The sequence below is a fragment of the Mobula hypostoma genome, chromosome 3 (assembly GCF_963921235.1).
Source record: "Mobula hypostoma chromosome 3, sMobHyp1.1, whole genome shotgun sequence".
Lineage (NCBI taxonomy): Eukaryota > Metazoa > Chordata > Chondrichthyes > Myliobatiformes > Myliobatidae > Mobula > Mobula hypostoma.
In genome coordinates, this window is record NC_086099.1 from 189,277 (window position 1) to 213,781 (window position 24,505).

General features: G+C 43.1%; 1 protein-coding gene across 3 annotated transcripts in view; it reads left to right on the forward strand.

The window, feature by feature from the left end:
• Nucleotides 1-24,505, forward strand: part of LOC134343793 (NACHT, LRR and PYD domains-containing protein 3-like) — a 120,029-nt gene that overhangs the window by 13,872 nt on the left and 81,652 nt on the right. For all 3 annotated transcript variants that reach the window (XM_063042528.1, XM_063042529.1, XM_063042530.1), the window contains exons 2-3: nucleotides 604-689; nucleotides 13,526-13,620. In XM_063042528.1, the coding sequence (XP_062898598.1) occupies nucleotides 13,611-13,620 (10 nt within the window). In that variant the 5' untranslated portion in view covers nucleotides 604-689; nucleotides 13,526-13,610. The remainder of the gene's footprint in view (nucleotides 1-603; nucleotides 690-13,525; nucleotides 13,621-24,505) is intronic.

The following is a 24,505-nucleotide window of genomic DNA, read 5'->3' on the forward strand; positions in this document are numbered from 1 at the left end:
GTGGGTAATAAACGAGTTGTGTTGTGAAAAGTATAATGCGACTGAAGCATAATATTGTGTTGGGCCTGATCTCGCTATGCTTCCTCTGAAGCACAGACAGAAGGGCCAAACAAAGCATAGTTGCTGTTACCAGACATGGACATAAGAAAAGTGAGTAAACTGACAAATTTACTCCAAAAGTCCAAGTTGCAGCGAACAGCTTGATTCCGAGCAATCACTGAGCCCAGGAGCTGGATGTGAGCTTAGTTAATGTTTTCCAAATGGAGCTGAAACTTACTCGTGTTTGTTAATTTACCTCTGCAACCATAACGCTGACTTGCTGGGATCAGAATCAGGAGGGTATACACGAGGTAATATACTGAGAGAAGTCATCCATCGTCTTCCTCTCCATCACTGTCCACTCACACTATCAAGGCACTGAACAGTAATTGAACAGTAATGCTCGGAAATTACTAAATTATCAAATAGACAATGGATATGTGATATATTGATTCTTAAAGGTGTTCTTCCACGATTTTAATTAACAAAATTGCTTAGTACTGTATTACTCCCGCACCCACTGCTGTTTGAAATATTAATGAAATTGTCCCCCTTCCCTTGCAGTTTTGAACGTCGAGCCAGAGCTACGGATTTTTAAGGACAGCGCAGCCCAGACCATCTCCACTCACCAGTGTTTCCAGTGGCAGGAGGTTGGTTCACCCTTCGCACTGATCTCAGTTTCTGGGATCACTGAGACCGGGGCCCGGGAGGGTGGCGGCACCTGGGAATTTGTTTCGTTTATACGTTTGTGTGATGTGACATTGCGTGCAAGATCGGCCTCATTTCCTGTTTCTAAATACCATTGTATTAAAAGTATCACTAAGTCATTTCTAGGAGGACGGTATAAATGATCTCCAATGTTGGGGTTTCCTGATGGATATTTGGAGAGGAGGTTCCCTTCCTGAAAGGACAGCAGCCAGCATATTATTTAATTACTTTTCATTTCATTATCGCCAATATAGGGAGGGTACATTTATTGTTACCTACACTCTGGTTAAGAGCAGCTCTGGCAAGACCCATAGTTACTGTTCCGTCATAATCCTCATACAGTGAGCATAATGTACATAAGAGTAGCTGTGGCGTCACGTACCCCGTGACGGGAATAAAGAACCAGCAGGGAGGGAAAACACTTTGGAGTGTAGCATTGCTATAAACTAACAATATTTATTAGTAACTTCGCAATACAGTAACATAAATATAGATAAATCAAACAGGTTAGCAATGATTATATATATAAGTGAGTATATCAGTAAATGTGGAAATATATGTATGAAAAACCAGCTTCTTTAAGTCTAGGGGTAAAAAGATACAGTCTTACGATGATGAGTAAAGTTCAGTTCAGTTCAGTTCATGGTATTGAGTTGAGTAGTGACAGAGAGAGAGAAAGGGAGAGATTTGAGTCTTCAGGTGAGCTGATGCCATCGATCTTCTCGTTGTCCTTCGAAATCCTTTAAAAGTCACCAACTGTGATTTTAACAAAGGGGACCGGTTTTCTGTGGTGGAGCTATCCCCCAGGCGAGGGTGGACACATAGACAACTCCCCACCGGTCAACCCTTTTCCTCTTTCCACTGCAAGAGCAATTGGATAATCTGCCTGATCGATCCTCCAAAACCCACTTTTTCTGCGGGCACAACATGTGTCTGAGTTCTGTATCATCTGACCTCCTATTTTATCTTCCCGTGCTGAGAATCAGCTGTCACTAAAATAACTCCTCCTTCCTCTCTCTGTGAAGAAACGCACGCAGGCAAAAAGTCCTTGAAGAAGTATCAACAACCTGCCGAAAATCATAACATCGAGTGTCCATTAAATAACACTGCCTTCGGTCACCATAGCAACTTGCGAGCTGCTCGGTGCTGTCTCCAACTCCAACTCAGTAGAAATCCAAAGTTACTTCCAGTGCCTTAAAGTGACAGTCCAACCCTTAGTCTTTGTCTCTCTCTCTCTTTTACAAACAACCTGTTGGTGTTAAATAACTCTCTCTCTCTCTCTCTCTCTTTTCAAAAGCACAGTTCATAGGGGTAATTCAGGATCCCATCACACTCCCCTTCCTCAGAGGAAAAAAAAAATTGACGAAGACGAATTTTTTTCCTAAATGTAAATTAGAGTTTGAAATAGTACAGGTAAAAATCATCAGATGACAGAGCAAAACTGTGTACAGTTTCCAACCTAATATCTGGATAACTAATCAGCTATAACAGACCCTCGACATTTCACATGTTTGAGTTTTGTCATCTTCCTGCAATATCAGACTCCAATTTAACAACCTTCTATTCTTATCCTTCATCTTAGTTAGAAACACCAACGGATTATAACCCATGTAAACCACAAGTGGTCTCTGGGCAACAGAAAGATTTTGAGGTCTCTTTTTTTTAACATAGACCTTAAAATGTTGTAAGGCCAGAATAAATGCTAATAATTCCTTTTCAACAGTTGAATAATTTTTCTGGTGGACATTAAAGTTCTTTGATAAATAAGCTACTGGATGTTCAATGTCATTCACTCCTTCCAGTAACAGTACTGCCCCAGCAGCTTCATCACTAACACCTGCTATAAAAAATGGCTTTGAAAAATCAGGTGCTTTGAGCACAGGTTGATAACACAGGATGGCTTTCAGATGTTCTGTCTGTCTCTGTCTGTATCTTGTTTTACGGCTGTTGGCATCCAGCTTAATGGTGCATTACCGCCACCCTCTGCTCCAGAATGTGCACTAGACATACATTCTAAATCCCTTCACCCAATCTCTCACACACACACACACACACACACACCCACCCCCTCCCATCTTTGACCATCCTAGTATCCTATTCCTGTTTATTCATCATATTCTATAAAAAACCCCTGTACCCCTTAAAAACGCTAAAAATACCCGGACGTGCTCTCTCACCCATGCCCAGCAACCCTTTTAATGTGAATTCCTGCATCCCCAACTCCCTTAATTTATTTCTCATCATCTCTCTCTGTATCCCTTTCAGATGTTCAAATGCCTCCTGGCAAAGATCACTCCATACAAATCTTTCACTCTTCCCCGGGAGTTTTGTTAGGGGTAGAGCGATGTCAGCAAAGTCCTTACATAACTTATGATAATACCCAACCATTCCTAAAAACCTTCTTAAAGCTTCTTGCCAGTCAGATCAGGAACCTCATCAATAGCTTGAACATTGGCCTGCACAGGAGCCATTTGGCCCTGGCTCACCACATAAGCCAGATATGCAACTGTGGCCTGGCCAAACTCACTCTTAGCGAGGTTCACGGTAAGAGTGGCCTTGGAAAGTCTGTCAAACAATTTCTCTACAGCTGCAATATGCTCTTCCTACGTGTCATTCCAGACCACTAAATCATTGATAAGAACTCCTGTGCTTTCTAACCCTCTAATCACAGAATTGATTATTCTTTGAAACGTTTCTGGAGCATTTTTCATCCTGAAGGGTAAAACATTGTATTCATACAGTCTAGACAGTGTCACAAATGCTGGTATATCTTTAGCCCTCTCTGTCAAAGGAACACCCCGGTATCCTTTTAATAAGTCAATCTTAATAAGGTATTTAGCCTTCCCCACTCTATCAATACAGTCATCCATTCTCTTTCCTTGTTCTTCCTTGTTTCTAATTTCTTCTTCAACCATTTTACTTTTCTCAAAGTTCACTCTGTGAAGATGCCGTTTCATAGGCTGGGCTGAATTTATAATGACGTGATGCACTGCACCTGCGCACCATTTCAAAATGTCAATTAGTCCTTTTACTTGTTTTTGCGGTTTAAGGTCCAACTGATGGAGCTTATCAGTAATATTTTCCAAAACAATGGAATTCTGACTTTTTGGTGAGACTAGATTTAGTGGGTAAAAATATTTTTCCACTCCATTATCAGATTCCATGACTCCATTTTGTTCCATAACAATTCTTCTAGCTGCAATTCTAGCAAACAAGTGTCTTATTTTGCTTTGACCATCTTGTAAACTTTCCTTTGCAAGGACACAAAGCTTACTAAATCCCTTCCAGAATTTTAAAACATACTTGAACACACTGACACATCTTTCTAAATCAGACCATAGTTCTCTGAGTAGGGTCAAAGGTCCTTTTGGCCTGTAACTGAATACAGGTTTCAATAAACTACCCTCCAATGCCTTCTGAATCGAATCTTCAACAATAAATAAGAGGAGGGGAAGCCCTCATCCCAATTTTTCCTATTTCTCACACAATGTACTTTAATCATGGTCCTAAGAGTTGAGTTGAACTGTTCCAAGCCTTCCTTGGACTCTGTATGATATGTAGATGACACCATGTGTTTAAGCTTCCAATTCTCTAACTATCCCCTGGAATGTTCCCGAAGTAAAGCTACTGCCCTGGTCAAATTGAATTTCTCTGGGCAGACCTACCAGTGTGAAAAACTTACTGAATGCTGTTACCACAGTCTTGGCCTAGATGTTTTCAAAAGACATTGCTTCAGGGGACCTAGACACAGCACACACAATTGTTACCACGTACTGATAACCAGCTACAGTCTTTCGCAATGGGCCCACACAATTCACTACATCCTTCCTTAAACTAGGCCAGTAAAATTCCTTCACAATCCAATTTACTGTCTTTCTTTCTCACTCCATGGGGTCCACCTAAAGACATACTGTAAGCCATGTTTAAAATTTCAGCTCTGTAAACTTTCAGAACCACCACGTGACTTGCAGGCACAGTGGCTGGTCTCCACCTCCTCATCAACACCCCATCTTTAAGGTAATATCCTCCTGACTCTCACTGAACCTCCTCTCCTGTGAGAGCTATGTTCCTTAACATAGACATAGAGATAGACATAGTCATACTTTATTGATCCCGAGGGAAATTGGTTTTCGTTACAGTTGCACCAACCAAGAATAGAGTAAAAATATAGCAATATAAAACCATAAATAATTAAATAATAATATATAAAATATGCCAGATGGAAATAAGTCCAGGACCAGCCTATGGCTCAGGGTGTCTGACTCTCCGAGGGAGGAGTTGTAGAGTTTGATGGCCACAGGCAGGAATGACTTCCTATGACGCTCAGTGTTGCATCTCGGTGGAATGAGTCTCTGACTGAATGTACTCCATTTCACAATCCATTTCACAAAAAGCCACCATTTCACAATCTTGCTTCGGTTCCTCTATACATTCCTTCCTCAATAAAGACAAACCTTTCTCATACACCTTACTCTGATCAGCTGTAATACCCTCTAAGTCCTGCTGAAATCTGGAAGGTAGAAAAGTCTGTGACACATCATCATAATTTAAGCCTCTGGTTTTGCTATCATAGACCTCACAAGCTGCTTACTCATCAGCTGAATAGCTGAAACACTCTTATCTTGGAGAGGTGTCAACATGCCTCCATTGTTTACTAAACTTAGCACCATTATCAGGCATATGAGAATCATGTGTACATTATGAAAGAGGCCAAACAATCCCTTTATCAACTTTCTCCGACCTTCACTATGACTTGCTTCCATAGCAACTTCCACTCCAAAACCATAACAAACTTCCTCCTTCTTCTCCACAACATTACACTGAATAACATTATAACCTTGCAGGTGCTCAAATGTCCAAACAAAATTCAACAGAGGAGTACATCCCTTCTCAGCAGGCCTCTGTCCTGCAAGCAGGGTCAAAGGTCGCACAACCAATCCAACCTTTTCCAGCACTTTATCCAAAAGTTCAGGAATAGCACTTTTGCCATTATTTTCAGCAACACTGACCTCATCAATTTCCACTTCTTCACCAACTTTTAAAACACGGTCTAATACAAGTGACTGAGAATCCTCACATTCCACTGGTACCAAAGTTAACCCCTTATTCACTGAACCAAGATCATCTGACACACAAAGACTGCATTCCTTTCCAACCAAGTCAGACACTTCAGACTTTAACTGAGCCTCAACATAAGGTTCAGAATCCTGTGAACTTACAGGTACTTCCACAACCTGAACACATTCAATTGGAACAACTGCCTCTTCTGGGCTGTCATCACTTGTCCCAGTTTCAAATTCAAGGTCACCCTGAACCTCCCAGCTATTTTCTGGCAAACTCTCATCTGGAGTAAACTCAAGCTTGTGGGTTAAAACAACTTCGTTTGCTTTCTTATCAGACCCCTGCAAGGCAGCGGCATCCTCTGCATCTGGGCATGCCCTTACATCAACAGGAACACCTTTTAAATTCATCACACAAAACAAGCCCTTCTGAGCTGTAAAAATCATCAGGGTTTGACAGTAAACCTCTCTGCTGCAACTTCTCCCTTTTAAACTGTCTCTGTCTTTCTGCCACGTGATCTTCACGTTGCTATTTCTCTCTCTCGAGCTGTCTCTGTTTTGCTGCCTCTTCTCTCCATTTTGCTGCCTCTTCTCTCCGTTCTGCTGCCTCTTCTCTCCATTTTGCTGCCTCTTCTCTCTGTTTTGCTACCTCTCTAGCCTCACGGACCCTCCTCTTTTCTGCTTCAACAGCCTCGAGCTGTTTTAATTTCAATTGCAATTTCAACTGAACCTCATCCTCAGACGGTTTCCTTCCAACAAACAACTCACCTCCTCATCAAACGTTCACTTATCTATATAAAGCTGGACTATCATCGTCTGTAAGTGAGCTCTCCTCATTTTAGTGGTCACCTTTAGTTTTAACTTTTGAGCAACTCCCAATAGCACAACCCTTGCAGCATCATCCATCGCTTCCGGGGTTGGTTCTGTTACGTACCCCGTAACTGGGTTGCCAAACCAGCAGAAATGGATCACTCAGTTGGAGTCTGGAGTACTAGAACTAAGAAAGTTTTATTAAAGAAACAAGCAACACAGTAATCGAAAGGATAATAAATGCAACAGTTCAGTGATGATAAACACACATGTGCACAGAATTAAGATAACAGCATCAATCAAGCTCTATCGTTGTCTAGGGGTAAATGACCAATTTCAAAATGACTCAAAGTTCAGTCCAGTTTAGTAGTTCAGTTCGCAGTAATCGTTGCCATGGCGATGGACAACGTGGGGGAAGAGAGAGATAGAATAGGAACAACTCATCATTCAGAACGGCTTCACTCACAGACCAGCGGGATGGCTCACAGACCAGCGAGATGGCTCACAAACAGCATTTGGGCGGGTCCTTGGTGATGTCACCTGAGGTCACCGACTGTGACCCCTCCTCCAGATGCGGTCGATCCTCTGCAGTGAACCCGGCACCCAGGCAAGGGCGGACACACACCGGGTTCCCGCTGATCGTACCTTTCCACCCTGTGCGTTGTTCGATACTTCTCACCACTCGTGAGAGGCGCACCGCTTCCAGGGTCTCGTTACCTCGGGTGGCGTGTGTGTCTGTCTTAGCGAAACCTGTCCCTTTTTATCCCCCTGCTGGGGTATCGCCTGTCCATCACTTCAAACAGTTCAGGGCTCAAAGGGGGGAGCCGCTCCAGACAGCTCTTCCTCCCACATCCCTTCATTACACATCTCCAGACGCTGCTCCATTGTTCCTTATCTCTCCTTCCCCTGAGGGCAGGTGGCAGACCAACTGCTGATGCCACTGATGCTAGCCCAGGCCAGCAAACATCTTAATTTTATGTGTATTCTCGTAACAGTTCCAACATAAACTCCTCAACAATAACATCCATTTCAGCTGTATTTCCACACAACCAAATCAAAAGGAATTTTCCCCAATCAATTCAAACCAGCCTCCTGACCAACTTGTTAATATCGCGGACGCAGGCCCCAATTTTGTCACGAACCCTGTGACGGGAATAAAGAACCAGCAGAGATGGAAAACACTTTGGAGTCCAGTATTGCTATAAACTAACAATATTTATTAGTAACTACACAATACAGTAATATAAATATAGATAAATCAATCAGGTTAGCAATGATTATATATATATGTAAGTATATCAGTAAGTGTGGAAACATATGTATGAAAAACCAAGCTTCTTTAAGTCTAGGGGTAAAAAGATACAGTCTTACGATGATGAGTTAAGTTCAGTTCAGTTCAGTTCATGGTATTGAGTTGAGTAGTGATGGAGAGAGGGAGAGGGAGAGATTTGAGTCTTCAGGTGAGCTGACACCGTCGATCTTCTTGTTGTCCTTCAAAATCCTTTAAAAGTCACCGACTGTGACCTTAACAAAGGGGACTCATTTTCTGTGGTGGAGCTATCCCCCAGGCGAGGGTGGACACATGGACAACTCCTCACCAGTCAACCCTTTTCCTCTTTCCACTGCAAGAGCAATTGGATCGATCCGCCTGATCGATCCTCCAAAACCAACTTTTCCTGCGGGCACAACAATGCTCATTCAGTGTCCAAACATGTGTCTGAGGTCTGTATCATCTGACCTCCTATTTTATCTTCCCGTGCTGAGCATCAACTGTCACTCAATTAACTCCCCCTTCCTCTCTCTGTGAAGGAATACAAGCAGGCAAAAAGTCCTTGAAGGAGTATCAACAGCCTGCCGAAAGTCAGGACATCAAGTGTCCATTAAATAACACCGCCTTCGGTCACCATAGCAACTTAAGAGCTGCTCGGTGCTGTCTCCAACTCCAACTCAGTAGAAATCCAAAGTTACTTCCAGTGCCTTAAAGTGACAGCCTAACCGTTAGTCTTCGTCTCTATCTCTCTCTCTCTTTTACAAACAAGCTGTTGGTGTTAAATAACTCTCTCTCTCATCAAAAGCACAGTTCATAGGGGTAATTCAGGATCCCATCACAGTGGCAAGACCCATAGTTACTGTTCCGTTATAATCCTCATACAGTGAGCATAATGTACGTAAGCCCAATGATGTGGCCATTTGACCATTCGATGCTCCATTGGACTATGTGGGTCTACCTGACTGGCAGACCACAGTTTGTGCAGCTTCAGAGCTGTGTGTCAGACATGGCTATGAGCAGCACTGTGGCCCCACAGGGGACTACACTGCATCCCTTCCTGTTTACCCTGTACCTAGCTCGGACTTCAGATACAACCCTAAGCCATGTCATCGGCAGAAATTCTCTGCCGTCTCAGCAATGGTTGGGTAAAGGGAAGATGGTTGGATGAGTACTGGGCCCTGGTGGAGGACTTTGTCAAAAGGTGCAAGCTGAATCATCAGCAGCTTAACGTCAGTAAGACCAAGGAGATGGTGATGGACTTTAGGAAGACTAAGCCAGCACCGCTCCCTGTTACTATTGATGGTGAGGGTATGGATGTGGTGGGAATCTACCAGTACCTGGATGACAGGCTTGTGTGGAGACCAACACAGTGGCTGTGTACGAGGAGGGTAGAGACACCTCTACTTGCTCTGGAGACTGAGGTCCTTTGTAGTATGCAGGTCCCTCCTTCACATGTTCTACCAGTCTGTTGTTGCCAGAACAATTTTCTATGCGTTGGTGTGCTGAGGCAATGGCATCAAACGGGTGATGCCAACAGGCTCAATAAACTGATTAGAAAGCCTGGCTCTGTTATATGAGTCAAAGTGAACACACTGGAGGCTGAGTTAGAACAAAGGATGCTATGGAAAATCCTGGCAATTGTGGACAATGTTTCTCACCCCCTGCATGTCACCTTGGCTGAACAGAGGAGCACCTTCAGTGATGGCTAAGGCATGCACTGCTCCAAAGAGTGTTTTATGAAGTCATTCTATCCCTCGGCCATTAAGCTCTCTAATGAGTCACTCTATAACTTGGGAAGTGGATATCCCCTTCAGTTAGATTGTTTGAGGTAACTTATTTTTACTTCTTTCTTACTTCTCTTTTAATATTTATGCATTTGTAATGCTACGGTGACACTGCAATTTCCTTTGGGGTCGAAAAGTATCGATCTATCTGTCTTAGCCTCAGTTCCACTTTCCTACCTGTTCACAGTAACAATGGACTTGCAAAATAACTGTGAGGACATACTCCTCCCCAGGAAAGTGAAACGTATTCCATCACACACCTGACATGACTGATTGGAAGCAGCTAAAAAACTCTTACAAATGGTGTCAAGAGATTAGTCTCATGTCTGGGGCTCTTCTTTCATAGCTCATTCATTGGTGAAACTATGTGCTGTGAACTGATTTCAATTATTGTATCACATTGCCAATTCATTAGCATGAGCAACGTGCTATATTCTCAGTGAATGTCCACAATTTACTCTTGAAACCTTGCATGTAAGATTGTAGATGGAAACCACAAGCACCATTGTTCATATTTGCACAGGAAGCAACTCCAAATTAAATATTATGGTGCATATTTTTCCATAGCTGTGAGAATCACACACGTAGCAAGTTGTGTTTGAAACTTCAAACACACTTCACTCTCTTTTTCACTATTATAGATCCTAAAACAACATAAGGATGGAATAAATCTGCTTTTTCTACAGACCAGTGAATTGGTTTTTATCTGTTTATTTCATTTATTGGTTCCATTCCCAGAGCCCTCACCCTCCGCTGATTCTTTGATGAGAAATGCATGACAGAGTGTTCCCTCGGACCTTGAAGGAGACGAGAGTTGAAATTGCGGGGGCCCTGGCAGAAATATTTAAAATGTCGCTGTCTATGGGTGAGGTGCCGGAGGATTGGAGAGTGGCTCATGTTGTTCCGTTGTTTAAAAAAGGATCGAAAAGTAATCCGGGAAATTATAGGCCGGTGAGTTTAACGTTGGTAGTGGGTAAGTTATTGGAGGGAGTACTAAGAGACAGAATCTACAAGCATTTGGATAGACAGGGACTTATTAGGGAGAGTCAACATGGCTTTGTGCGTGGTAGGTCATGTTTGATCAATCTATTGGAGTTTTTTGAGGAGGTTACCAGGAAAGTGGATGAAGGGAAGGCAGTGGATATTGTCTACATGGACGTCAGTAAGGCCTTTGACAAGGTCCCGCATGGGAGGTTAGTTAGGAAAATTAGAGGTGGTAAATTGGATTAGACATTGGCTCAATGGAAGAAGCCAAAGAGTAGTGGTCGAAAATTGCTTCTCTGAGTGGAGGCCTGTGACTAGTGGTGTGCCACAGGGATCAGTGCTGGGTCCATTGTTATTTGTCATCTATATCAATGATCTGGATGATAATGTGGTAAATTGGATCAGCAAATTTGCTGATGATACAAAGATTGGAGTTGTAGTAGACAGTGAGGATTGGACCAGCTGGAAAAATGGGCCGAAAAATGGCAGATGGAGTTTAATACAGTCAAGTGTGAGGTATTGCACGTTGGAAGGACAAACCAAGGTAGAACATACAGGGTTAATGGTAAGGCACTGAGGAGTGCAGTAGAACAGAGGGATCTGGGAATACAGACACAAAATTCCCTAAAAGTGGCGTCACAAATAGATAGGGTCGTAAAGAGAGCTTTTGGTACATTGGCCTTTATTAATCAAAGTATTGAGTATAAGAGCTGGAATGTTATGATGAGGTTGTATAAGGCATTGGTGAGACGAATCTGGAGTATTGTGTTCAGTTTTGGTCACCAAATTACAGGAAGGATATAAATAAGGTTGAAAGAGTGCAGAGAAGGTTTACAAGGATGTTGCCGGGACTTGAGAAACTCAGTTACAGAGAAAGGTTGAATAGGTTAGGACTTTATTCCCTGGAGTGTAGAAGAATGAGGGGAGATTTGATAGAGGTATATAAAATTATGATGGGTATAGATAGAGTGAATGCAAGCAGGCTTTTTCCACTGAGGCAAGGGGAGAAAAAAACCAGAGGACATGGGTTAAGGGTGAGGGGGGAAAAGTTTAAAGGGAACATTGGGGGGGGGTGCTTCTTCACACAGAGAGTGGTGGGAGTATGGAATGAGCTGCCAGATGAGGTGGTAAATGCGGGTTCTTTTTTAACATTTAAGAATAAATTGGACAGATACATGGATGGGAGGTGCATGGAGGGATATGGTCCGTGTGCAGGTCAGTGGGACTAGGCAGAAAATGGTTCGGCACAGCCAAGAAGGGCCAAAAGGCCTGTTTCTGTGCTGTAGTTTCTAGGGTTTCTATGGTTTCTATTTGAGGAAAATTGCCAAGTATTGACAATTGCTTATGCTTGGCATTTCAACATTCAAGTTAGTCCAGTAAGCCTAGTCGGTTGTTAAGCCGAGGTACAGCCGAATAGCTCCCATGGAGAACCCCAGAACCATCCAACAGCACTTCTCCTTCAGTCCAAACTAGCAATTGCCAACAAATAATTTACATTTATATACACCAGGCCTCATTGAGTACTTTTCTGCTAATTAATTTTGCAGTGCATATGAATCTGTGATTAAGAAGAAGGGTGATTTAGATGGAAATTATGTTCCTATTTGACAATGTATTGTAGGGACGGGTTATACCTGTACTTGGAATGAATCAATGTCCTTCTAGGCAGGACTGGTACAGCTTCCGAGGTCAGTTTAAACTCGGTTGGTCAGGGGATGGGAAAGAGAATGTTAGGTCAGATAGTGGAGCAGTTGATATAAAGGTAGATGTCAGAGAGTCTGTGGAATGATGGGCCGTGGAAAGGACATCACTGGATGGGTTGAAATCTGTTTGCTTCAGTACAATATTTAAAATAAAAATAATTTAGAACTTGATTCAGTCTGTGGATGATACATGTTATCACCATTACACAGACATGACTGTTAGATGGGCAGGATTGGATGTCTGATGTAACAGGGTTTATTTGTCTCAAAGGCACATGGAGAGAAGTGAAAGGAAGACAAGTGGAATTGGTAATCCACAGCTGCAGAAATGAAGGGGGAGGGGGTGTCTAGTGTGGGTGAAATTCAGAGAAGGGAAAGAGTAATCACTCTCAGTGGATTCTATAGTCCCAAACCCCCACCACCACTAAAAAGCCCACCGGAACAATGAGGAGCAGATAAGTTGACATGTTTTGGAAAGATGCAAATATCGCAGAGTCATTGTCTTTGTTGACATCAACTTCCCTAATGTTGATTCTCACCTCCTGATTCAAAAATGTTAAACAGGGCAAAATATGCTTGTTGTCCAGGAAGGATTCCTGACTTACTGTGTGGATGGGCCAGCTGGGAGATGTGCCATACCGTATCTAGTACAAGCTAATGAACCTGGTTCGGTGACAGAACTCTTCGCAGGTTTCCTTTTTGTAGATGCAGACCAAAACGAGAGAATTCAATTTAGGGTGAGAGGGAAAGATTTATAAGGAATATGAACAGCAATATTCTTCACGCAGAGTCTGCTGATTATGTGGAGTGAGATGTCGCAGGAAGTGGCAGAAGCAGTTTGCACGAGTACATGGAGAGGCATGGCATGGAGGGATGTGGGCCCATCACAGGAAATTAGGACCATCATGGTGGGCATCATCGTCAGCATGGTCTCAGTGGGCCAAAGTGTCTGATTCCGTCGGGTATTGCACTGTGACTCTATCATTGGGATGCGCTAGATATCACTGGACAGACACACAGACATGACGTGGAAATTGATGGTAATGGGGGAAGCTTGGTCCCTAAGCCAACTGCTGCTCTGATACAGGGGATGGAGATACCATCATACCTTGCAAAGTAATCCTGCTCTCAATGACTTACTGTCTGCTTGTTGTGTGTAATTCATAGAATCACCAGCAGATGGAGGCTTCCTGCACCGGGATAAAAGTGTAATCAAGAAGACGACAATCAGTAATCATCAGTCAGAATCAGAATGGACACAGGTATGATCACTGGGATCTGTACAATTAAACGTTTGTCCTGATGGTGCAAATATAGCCAAAAAGACCAGTGAAAGAGACATACACGGGCGCTAAGGGGAACAGAGAGAAATGCCATCTAATGGGTTCATCAATCCTGTAAAGCGGCCTTGGGTACTGGAACAATCAAACAGGCACAGGCACAGGAACAGAGTACAGGAACAGGTCGAATTACTCTTCTTCCCATGGAAACTTTTATGAGGTAAGGGATCAGGATGTCCTGAATCAGGCAGATACAGATGAAACGCTGACAGCATTATGACAACGGTTTTTATGGGCAATGTAAGAGTCCAGGGAATAGACAGGGTCTGTTTCTTTTTTTTTCATTTTTAACATTTTTATTAATCATCATTAAAGATCAACAAAAACAAAATGCACTAAAGTAATCAAGTCAATATATACAATAAAGAATTAGATTAGCAAATAACTGATTAACTAAGCTAAACAATATGTCAATAATAATTTAAAAAATAAGGTGTTAAAAATGTATTTTTTGAAAGGAAAAAAAACACCTACTAACTAAAAAAAACTGAAAAAAAAATCTCATTGGGAGCACAACCCCAGAGCAGTACGTCATACAAGCTTCCATAAAAGAAAAACAGCCATTCGCCAACTCAAATCCATTTAGACAAGAATCAGAAGGAAAGCATATTAATTAACTCAAATCAAGTGATAGTAATGGGCAAATGAACCCCACCTTTTCTCAAAATCAAATCGAGGATCAAAAGCTCGACTTCTGATTTTCTCCAAACTAAGACATAGCATCACCTGAGAGAACCATTGTATCAAAGTGGGAGCAGAAGCATCTTTCCATTTCAACAAAATAGCTCTTCTGGCCAATAGTGTAATGAATGCAATTACATGCAACCACCCAATAGTCAGCAAGAATTGGAGGAGCAAATCTGCAGAGAGATAGCAGGCAACTGCAGGAAACATAAAGTTGTGGTGGTAGGGGATTTTAATTTTCCACATATTGATTGGGATTCCCATACTGTTAGGGGTCTAGATGGGTTAGAGTTTGTAAAGTGTGTTCAGGAAAGTTTTCTAAATCAATATATAGAGGTACCAACTAGAGGGGATGCAATATTAGATCTCCTATTAGGAAACGAGTTAGGACAAGTGACGGAAGTCTGTGTAGGGGAGCACTTTGGTTCCAGTGATCATAACACCATTAGTTTCAATTTGGTCATGGACAAGGATAGATCTGGTCCTAGGGTTGAGGTTCTAAACTGAAAGAAAGCCAAATTTGAAGAAATGAAAAAGGATCTAAAAGGCGTGAATTGGAACAGGTTGTTCTCTGGCAAGGATGTGATCAGTAAATGGGAAGCCTTCAAAGGAGAAATTTTGAGAGTGCAGAATTTGTATGTTCCTGTCAGGATTAATGGCAAAATGAATAGGAATAAGGAACCTTGATTCTCAAGGGATGTTGCAACTCTGATAAAGAAGAAGAGAGAGTTGTATGACATGTATAGGAAACAGGGAGTAAACAAGGTGCTTGAGGAGTATAAAAAGTGCAAGAAAATACTTAAGAAGGAAATCAGGAGGGCTAAAAGAAGACATGAGGTTGCTTTGGCAGTCAAAGTGAAGGATAATCCAAAGAGCTTTTACAGGTATATTAAGAGTAAAAGGATTGTAAGGGATAAAATTGGTCCTCTTGAAGATCAGGGTGGTCGGCTATGTGTGGAACCTAAAGAAATGGGGGAGATCTTAAATGGGTTTTTCGCATAATAACGCGTAAAAATGCACAGCCTACATAAAGTAGAAATAATGTATGTACAGTGTAGTATCACTTACGGGAATTGGGAAGACAGCCCGAGCACACTGATGGTGGTTTGTTAGGCTGAGTTGTCGGAGGTTGGGGTGGTGCAGAGGTCCCAACCTCCAGGCTGCCGATCGATACCGATCCGTGGAGAATGCAGCGGTGCAGCGGTAGCCGGGACGTACCCAACACATCTTTAAGAAAAAAGCCGAAATATACAAGCTCATTAATTAGGTGCCGCCCTGCACGTAAATGTCGGCCCAGATCAGAAGCGATGCAATCGGCAATCTGCTGTGGCTGATGTGGAAGGCTTGAAAAACGACAGTATGCTTGACTGCTAGCCTCGCACATCTTTCTATCATACAGTTCTTTGTAAGCATTCAAACCATCCTGCAAATATGCCCTAAACCTACGTACCCTTTCAAAATTAAAATCGTACTTTTCTGCAATCATTGCTGTGAAAATCTCATGCAGTTGCTTCACATTCAGTTCCTGGACGACTTCACTTTCGGTCCGTTTGCTACTGCATTCGGTTTCAATTGTTGTCCTTTCCTCTTCCAATTGCATCAGCTCTTCATCTATCAGTTCTTGGTCATGGGATGCCAAAACCTCTTCAACATCATCTTCGTCAGCTTCCACAAACCAAATTCACTTTGTTCTTACTTCGTCCACCATGATCAAAACGCTTAAATTATGTCTAGTTTTACACTAAGTGTAACACCCTTACGAGCTCTTTTAGGCTTTTCCAATACCTTAGAACTCATCTTGCTAACGGCTGCTCACAGACAAGTGTTTAAGCAATGCTGGCTAGAATGCAGTTCCAGGGGAGGAACTTGGCTGCTCGGGGCGAAAACAGGTAGCTAATGTAGGTGTTTCGTAACAGCAAGGTTTCATAAAGCGAACGTTCAAAGAGCGGGGGACACCTGTATCAAAAATATAAAGATGTCAGTATGATACAGTCACGAGAGAAGAAAAATAGTCCAGACCTGATCCTTCAGTGCCGCAAAAAAAAAATGTAGTCGAGCAGCAAATAATTTCACAGAATCATTACCCTCCAGTTAAGCAAATTGCTCCTCATCGCTGTTAAAAAGAGAGCCTCATCTAATCCAAATTTTGCCCTCTGGTCCTAAACTCCCTCATTATAGGAAATATCCTCTCCATCTCCAGTCTATTTTGGCCTTTCAATATTCGATAGATTTCAATGCGATTCCCCCCCCCCCCATAAACTCCATCATGACATGTACAGGTGTAGCGGCATCAAACGCTCTTCATGCACGAACACCTTCACTCCCGGGATCATTCTCGAAAACCTCCTGTAGATCCTCTGGAAGACCAGCAAATCCTTCCTTAGAGAAGGCCATGAGACATGACGCAGAATTCGTCCATCGGGCGTATCGAGTCTGCTCCGCCACTTGATCACGTCTGATCCATTTCCCTCTCAACCCCATTCTCCTGTCTTCTCCCCGTAACCTTCGTCCTGACGAGAATCGACTAACCTCAGCCGTAAACAGACCCAGTGACATGGCCTTCCATAGCTGCCCGTGACTAGGAATTCCACAGATTCACCACACTCTGGTTAAAGAAATTCCTCCTCACCTCCGTTCTAAATGGGCATCCCTGCTTTGTGAGGTTACGACCTCTGGTTCCAGGTTCCCAAGTACACGAACCGTCCTCGCACCATCCACCCTATCTCGACCTTTCAACATACGATGGGTTTCAATGAAATCATCATTCATTTTAGTTTGAACGGATCCTGAGCCATCAAACGCTCCTCATACGATAAGCCATTAAATACCACATTCATTTTTGTGAACACCTGTGAACTTTCTCCAATGTCAGCATGTTTTATTTTAGGTAAGGGACCCAAAACTGCTCAAATTAACGCTTTGGGGACCTCGTGTGCCTTAAAAAGGCTCGGCGCGGCAGTTTTTGCTTTTGTATTAGCCGTCTTGAAATGAATGCTGACGTTCCATTTTCCTTCCTCCTCACGGACGGAACTTATAATCTCGCCTTCAGGGAACCCTGCAAGAGGACTTACAATTCCCTTTGCAACTCAGAGCTTTGAACGTGAAAATAAGCAATTCCAATACTGACCCCCGAGAAACATCGCCAGCCACCGGCGGCCAATCAAAAAATACACCTTTGTCTCCACTCCTTGCCTCCTGCCGATCAGGCAATCTTTTTATGTTTCCATATTTCCTGTGATACCATGAGCTTTTATCTTGTTAAGCAGCCTCTCGATTGTGCAGCACCTTATCAATGGCCTCCTGCATATCCAACTATCAAACATCCGCTGAATCTCATTTGTCTATCTTCTCAGTTATTTCCTCAAAAATGACAGGAGACTTGTCAGGCGGAGATATTTCCTTAAGGAAACCATGCTGACTTTGGCTTACTTTACCATGTGCCTGCAAGTATCCCAAAACATCATTCTTAATAATGGACCCCAACAAGTCCCAAACCACTGAAGTCAGGTAAATGGCCTATAATTTCCCTTCTTTGTCATCCCTCTCTTCTTAAGGAGCAGGGTAACTTCTGTAATGTTCTAGTCCTCAGACATCATTCCAAATTCTAGTGCTTCCTAAATAATCACTATCAATGTCTCCATAATGTCTTCAGCTGCCTCTTTCATGAAATAGGGCATAGCCCATCTGGTCTGGGTGGCCTATCTACCTTAAGACTTTTCAACTACCCAACACCTTCTCATTAGTAATAGCAACTACAGTCAATCCTGCCCCGACACTGTACAATTTCAGGCAGACTGTGGTGTTCTCCACAGTGAAGACTGAAGCAAAATAATTATTTAGATCATCTGCCATTTCATTGTTCCCATCATTACTTCTCCAGCGTCATATCCATTATTACCCCCCTTTCCCGAAGTGAACTGCCTGGGGCTGTCTAAGTGCCGACTGTTTAGATTGCCTCCAGGAATGTATTATCATGTCTCGACTCTGTCTTGCCACTGGATCCAGATGGGAATTGGGAAGAGAGAGTGAGGCTGACGCTACGCAACTCTCCCTCACTTAAATCCAAATCAAGCTCTAGTCTTGACACCATCATAATGGTGTTGAGGTCCTCATCGACGTCAACGATGGATGAACAACTATTATGTATGACGCAAATGGTAATGGAAGTCAAATGGTTGGATTGGACCACTTGTGAGTGAATGAGAATGTGTAATTGGCTTGTGTGCCAGTGACCTCATTACCAGGTTGTTACACAAAACAGATAGAACAGACACTTAAGTTAAAGACCGAAATGTTGCAAAAACAAATTCCGATGGCATAAGACAAAAACTCGCAAAATGTTACACAAGTAAAGGACACCGGACAAAGATGGAGCTTTTAAAAAATCATTGGTGACAGGATTGATCAGAATTGAATTGACTTTACTTCTTACATCATTCACACACATGAGTCGGAAAAATCTGCAAGTTATGTCTCCATCTAAATGTGCAATATGCAATCACAGTAATTTATAATAACTTATAATAAATAGAACGGTCAATGTAACATAGAATGTAACAATGTAACACTCAATTCAAGTTAATCAGTCTGATGGCCTGGTGGAAGAAGCTGTCCCGGAGCGTGCTGCTCCTGGCTTTTGTGCTGCGGTACCGTTTCCCGGATGGCAGCAGCTGGAATAGATTGTGGTTGGGGTGACTCATGTTCCCAATGGTTCTTCGGGCCCTTTTCTCACACCTGTCTTTGTAAATGTCCTGAATCATGGGAAGTTCACAACTACGGATATGCTGGGCTATCCGCACCACTCCCTGCAGAGACCTGTGATTGAGGAAGTTAGATTTCCCATAACAGGCATTTCAGGATGCTCTCAGTTGTGCCCCTGTAGAAAGTTCTTCGGATTTAGGGGCACATACCAAACATCTTCAACCGCCTGAGGTGAAAGAGGCGCTGTTGCGCCCTTTTCACTGCACAGCTGGTGTGTACAGACCACGTGAGATCTTCAGTGATGTGGAATCTGAGGAACTTGAAGCTGTTTACCCTCTCAAATCCAGATCCATTGCTGTTAATAGGGTTTAGCCCATTTCCATTCCTCCTGTAATCCAATATCAGCTCCTTTGTTTTTTTACGACACTGAGGGAGAGGTTGTTTTCTTGACACCACTGTGTCAGAGAGATGACATCTTCCTTGTAGGCCACCTCGTTATTGTTTGAGATTAGGCCAATCAATGTAGTGTCATCGGCAAATTTAATTAGCAGATTGGAGCTGTGGGTGGCGACACAGTCATGGGTAATTACCAGTAGGCTAGACAAGGGAGATGCAGTGGATGTTGTATATTTGGATTTTCAGAAGGCCTTTGACAAGGTGCCACACATGAGGCTACTTAACAAGATAAGAGCCCATGGAATTACGGGAAAGTTACATACGTGGATAGAGCATTGGCTGATTGGCAGGAAACAGAGAGTGGGAATAAAGGGATCCTATTCTGGTTGGTTGCCAGTTACCAGTGGTGTTCCACAGGGGTCCGTGTTGGTGCCGCTGCTTTTTACATTGTACATCAGCGATTTGGATTATGGAATAGATGGCTTTGTGGCTAAGTTTGCTGACGATACGAAGATAGGTGGAGGGGCCGGTAGTGCTGAGGAAACGGAGAGTCTGCAGAGAGACTTGGATAGATTGGAAGAATGGGCAGAGAAGTGGCAAATGAAGTACAATGTTGGAAAGTGTATGGTTATGCACTTTGGCAGAAAAAATAAATGGGCAGACTATTATTTAAATGGGGAAAGAATTCAAAGTTCAGAGATGCAACGGGACTTGGGAGTCCTCGTACAGGATACACTTAAAGTTAACCTCCAGGTTGAGTCAGTAGTGAAGAAGGCAAATGCAATGTTGGCATTCATTTCTAGAGGAATAGAGTATAGGTGCAGGGATGTGATGTTGAGGCTCTATAAGGCGCTGGTGAGACCTCATTTGGAGTACTGTGGGCAGTTTTGGTCTCCTTAATTAAGAAAAGATGTGCTGACGTTGGAGAGGGTACAGAGAAGATTCACTAGGATGATTCCGGGAATGAGAGAGTTAACATATGAGGAACCTTTGTCCACTCTTGGACTGTATTCCTTGGAGTTTAGAAGAATGAGGGGAGACCTCATAGAAACATTTCAAATGTTGAAAGGCATGGACAGAGTGGATGTGGCAAAGTTGTTTCCTATGATGGGTGAGTCTAGTACGAGAGGGCATGACTTAAGGATTGAAGGGCACCCATTCAGAACAGAAGTGCGAAGAAATTCTTTTAGTCAGAGGGTGGTGAATCTATGGAATTTGTTGCCACGGGCAGCAGTGGAGGTCAAGTCATTGGGTGTACTTAAGGCAGAGATTGATAGGTATCTGAGTAGCCAGGGCATCAAAGGTTATGGTGAGATGGCGGGGGAGTAGGACTAAATGGGAGAATGGATCAGCTCATGATAAAATGGCGGAGCAGACTCGATGGGCCGAATGGCCAACTTCTGCTCCTTTGTCTTATGGTCTTATCGTCTTATGGTATACAGGGAGTAAAGGAGGGGACTCAGTACACAGCCCTAAGGGGCTCCTGTATTGAGAGTCAGAGGGTTGGAGATGAGGGAGCCCATTCTTACCACCTACCGGCAATCTGACAGGAAGTCCAGGATCTAGATGCATAAGACAGGGTCAAGGCCGAGGTCTCTGAGCTTCCTGTCGATCCTGGAGGAAATTATGGTGTTGAATACAGAACTGTAGTCCAAGAACAACATTCTCACATAAGCATCCTCCTTCTCCAAATAGATAGATAGATAGATAAATAGATATACTTTATCAATCCCGAGGGAAATTTGGTTTCGTTACAGCCGCACCAACCAAGAATAGAGCGTAAATATAGCAATACAAAAAACTCCAACAATCAAACAACAAAATGCAAACTGTGCCAGATGGAAAATAAGTCCAGGACGGCACTGGGAGAGGGAGAGATTAAAAATGTCTGTAAACACACCTGCCAGTTGTGCTGCGCACATCTTAAGTACTCACCCTGGGCTGCCTTCCGATCCTGCAGCCTTGTGACTATCCAGTCGTTGGAAACATCTGTGTACCAGAGCCTTGGAGATGACCACGTTGCAGGTTGTAGCAGTGGCTTTCCTTGGAGGTTCAAAGTTAGCGACATCGAACGGAGCGTAAAAGCGACTGAGCTCACCTGGGAGAGAGGCTGTGATGTTGGCGCCACTACGTTTGGCTTCAGTCTGCGATGGTGTGCAACCCTCGCTACAAGTCACATGTGCTATTCGTAGAGACTCTTGACTCAGTCTTGTCCCTGTATTGTTGTTTCGCAGCCTTGATGGCTTTGCACAGATTGTAGCTGCTTTTCTTGAGCTCCTGCTGATTATTGGCAACGTAAGCTCTGTGTCCAGCGGTAAATCCTGCTTGCATGGAACCATTGATCCAGGGTTTCTGGCTCGGGAAGGCCCTGACCGACTTCTGGTGGACCATATCGTCGAAGTACTTCCCGATGACGCACATGACTCCATCCGTGAACTTGGAGAGATCCTTATAGAAAACCATAGAAAACTACAGCACAGAAACAGGCCTTTTGGCCCCTTCTTGGCTGTGCCGAACCATTTTCTGCCAAGTCCCTCTGACCTGCACATGGACCATATCCCCCCCATACACCTCCCATCCATGTATCTGTCCAATTTATTCTTAAATGTTAAACAAGAACCCGCATTTACCACCTCATCTGGCAGCTCATTCCATACTCCCACCACTCTCTGTGTGAAGAAGCCCCCCCCCCAATGTTCCCTTTAAACTTCCCCCCCCCTCACACTTAACCCATGTCCTCTGGTTTTTTATCTCCCCTTGCCTCAGTGGAAAAAGCCTGCTTGCATTCACTCTATCTATACCCATCATAATTTTATATACCTCTATCAAATCTCCCCTCATTCTTCTGCGCTCCGGGGAATAAAGTCCTAACCTATTCAACCTTTCTCTGTAACTGAGTTTCTCAAGTCCCGGCAACATCCTTGTAAACCTTCTCTGCACTCTTTCAACCTTATTTATATCCTTCCTGTAATTTGGTGACCAAAACTGAACACAATACTCCAGATTCGGCCTCACCAAATGCCTATACAACCTCATCATAACATTCCAGCTCCTATACTCAGTACTTTGATTAATAAAGGCCAATGTACCAAGAGCTCTCTTTACTACCCTATCTACCTGTGACGCCACTTCTATGGGAATTTTGTATCTGTATTCCCAGATCCCTCTGTTCTACTGCACTCCTCAGTGCCTTACCATTAACCCTGTATGTTCTACCTTGGTTTGTCCTTCCAACGTGCAATACCTCACACTTGTCTGTATTAAACTCCATCTGCTATTTCTCAGCCCATTTTTCCAGCTGGTCCAAGTCCCTCTGCAGGCCCTGAAAACCTTCCTCACTGTCTACTACACCTCCAATCTTTGTATCATCAGCAAATTTGCTGATCCAATTTACCACATTATCATCCAGATCATTGATATAGATGACAAATAACAATGGACTCAGCACTGATCCCTGTGGCACACCACTAGTCACAGGCCTCCACTCGGAGAAGCAATTCTTTACTACCACTCTTTGGCTTCTTCCATTGAGCCAATGTCTAATCCAATTTACCACCTCTCCATGTATACCTAGCGACTGAATTTTCCTAACAAACCTCCCATGTGGGACCTTGTCAAAGGCCTTACTGAAGTCCATGTAGACAATATCCACTGCCTTCCCTTCATCCACTTTCCTGGTAACCTCCTCGAAAAACTCCAATAGATCCGTCAAACATGACCTACCACGCACAAAGCCATGTTGACTCTCCCTAATAAGTCCCTGTCTATCCAAATGCTTGTAGATTCTGTCTCTTAGTACTCCCTCCAATAACTTACCTACTACCGACTTTAAACTTACCGGCCTATAATTTCTCGGATTACTTTTCGATCCTTTTTTAAACAACGGAACAACATAAGCCACTCTCCAATCCTCCGTAACCTCACCTGTAGACAGTGACATTTTAAATATTTCTGCCAGGGCTCCCGCAATTTCAACACTAGTCTCCTTCAAGGTCCGAGGGAACACTCTGTCAGGTCCCGGGGATTTATCCGCTGTAATTTTCCTCAAGACAGCAAGCACCTCCTCCTTTTCAATCTGTACAGTTTCCATGATCTCACTACTTGATTCCCTTAATTCCATAGACTTCATGCCAGTTTCCTTAGTAAATACAGAGGCAAAAAACCTATTTAAGATCTCCCCCATTTCCTTTGGTTCCGCACATAGCCGACCACTCTGATCTTCAAGAGGACCAATTTTATCCCTTACAATCCTTTTGCTCTTAATATACCTGTAAAAGCTCTTTGGATTATCCTTCACCTTGACTGCCAAGGCAACCTCATGTCTTCTTTTAGCCCTCCTGATTACTTTCTTAAGTATTTTCTTGCACTTCTTATACTCCTCAAGCACCTGATTTACTCCCTGTTTCCTATACATGTCATACAACTCCCTCTTCTTCTTTGTCAGAGTTGCAATATTCCTTGAGAACCAAGGTTCCTTATTCCTATTCACTTTGCCTTTAATCCTGACAGGAACAAACAAACTCTGCACTCTCAAAATTTCTCCTTTGAAGGCTTCCCACCTACCGATCACATCTTTGCCAGAGAACAACCTGTCCCAATCCATGCTTTTTAGATCCTTTCTCATTTCTTCAAATTTGGCCTTCTTCCAGTTCAGAACCTCGACCCTAGGACCAGATCTATCCTTGTCCATGATCAAATTGAAACTAATGGTGTTATAATCACTGGAACCAAAGTGCTCCCCTACACAGACTTCCGTCACTTGTCCTAACTCGTTTCCTAATAGGAGATCCAATATTGCATCCCCTCTAGTTGGTCCCTCTATATATTGATTTAGAAAACTTTCCTGAACACACTTTACAAACTCTAAACCATCTAGCCTCCTAACAGTATGGGAGTCCCAATCGATATATGGATAATTAAAATCCCCTACCACCACAACTTTATGTTTCCTGCAGTTGCCTGCTATTATGGAAGACATTCCAATATTTATCATGGAAGCAATCCTGCAGCATGGAGACCGATTGGT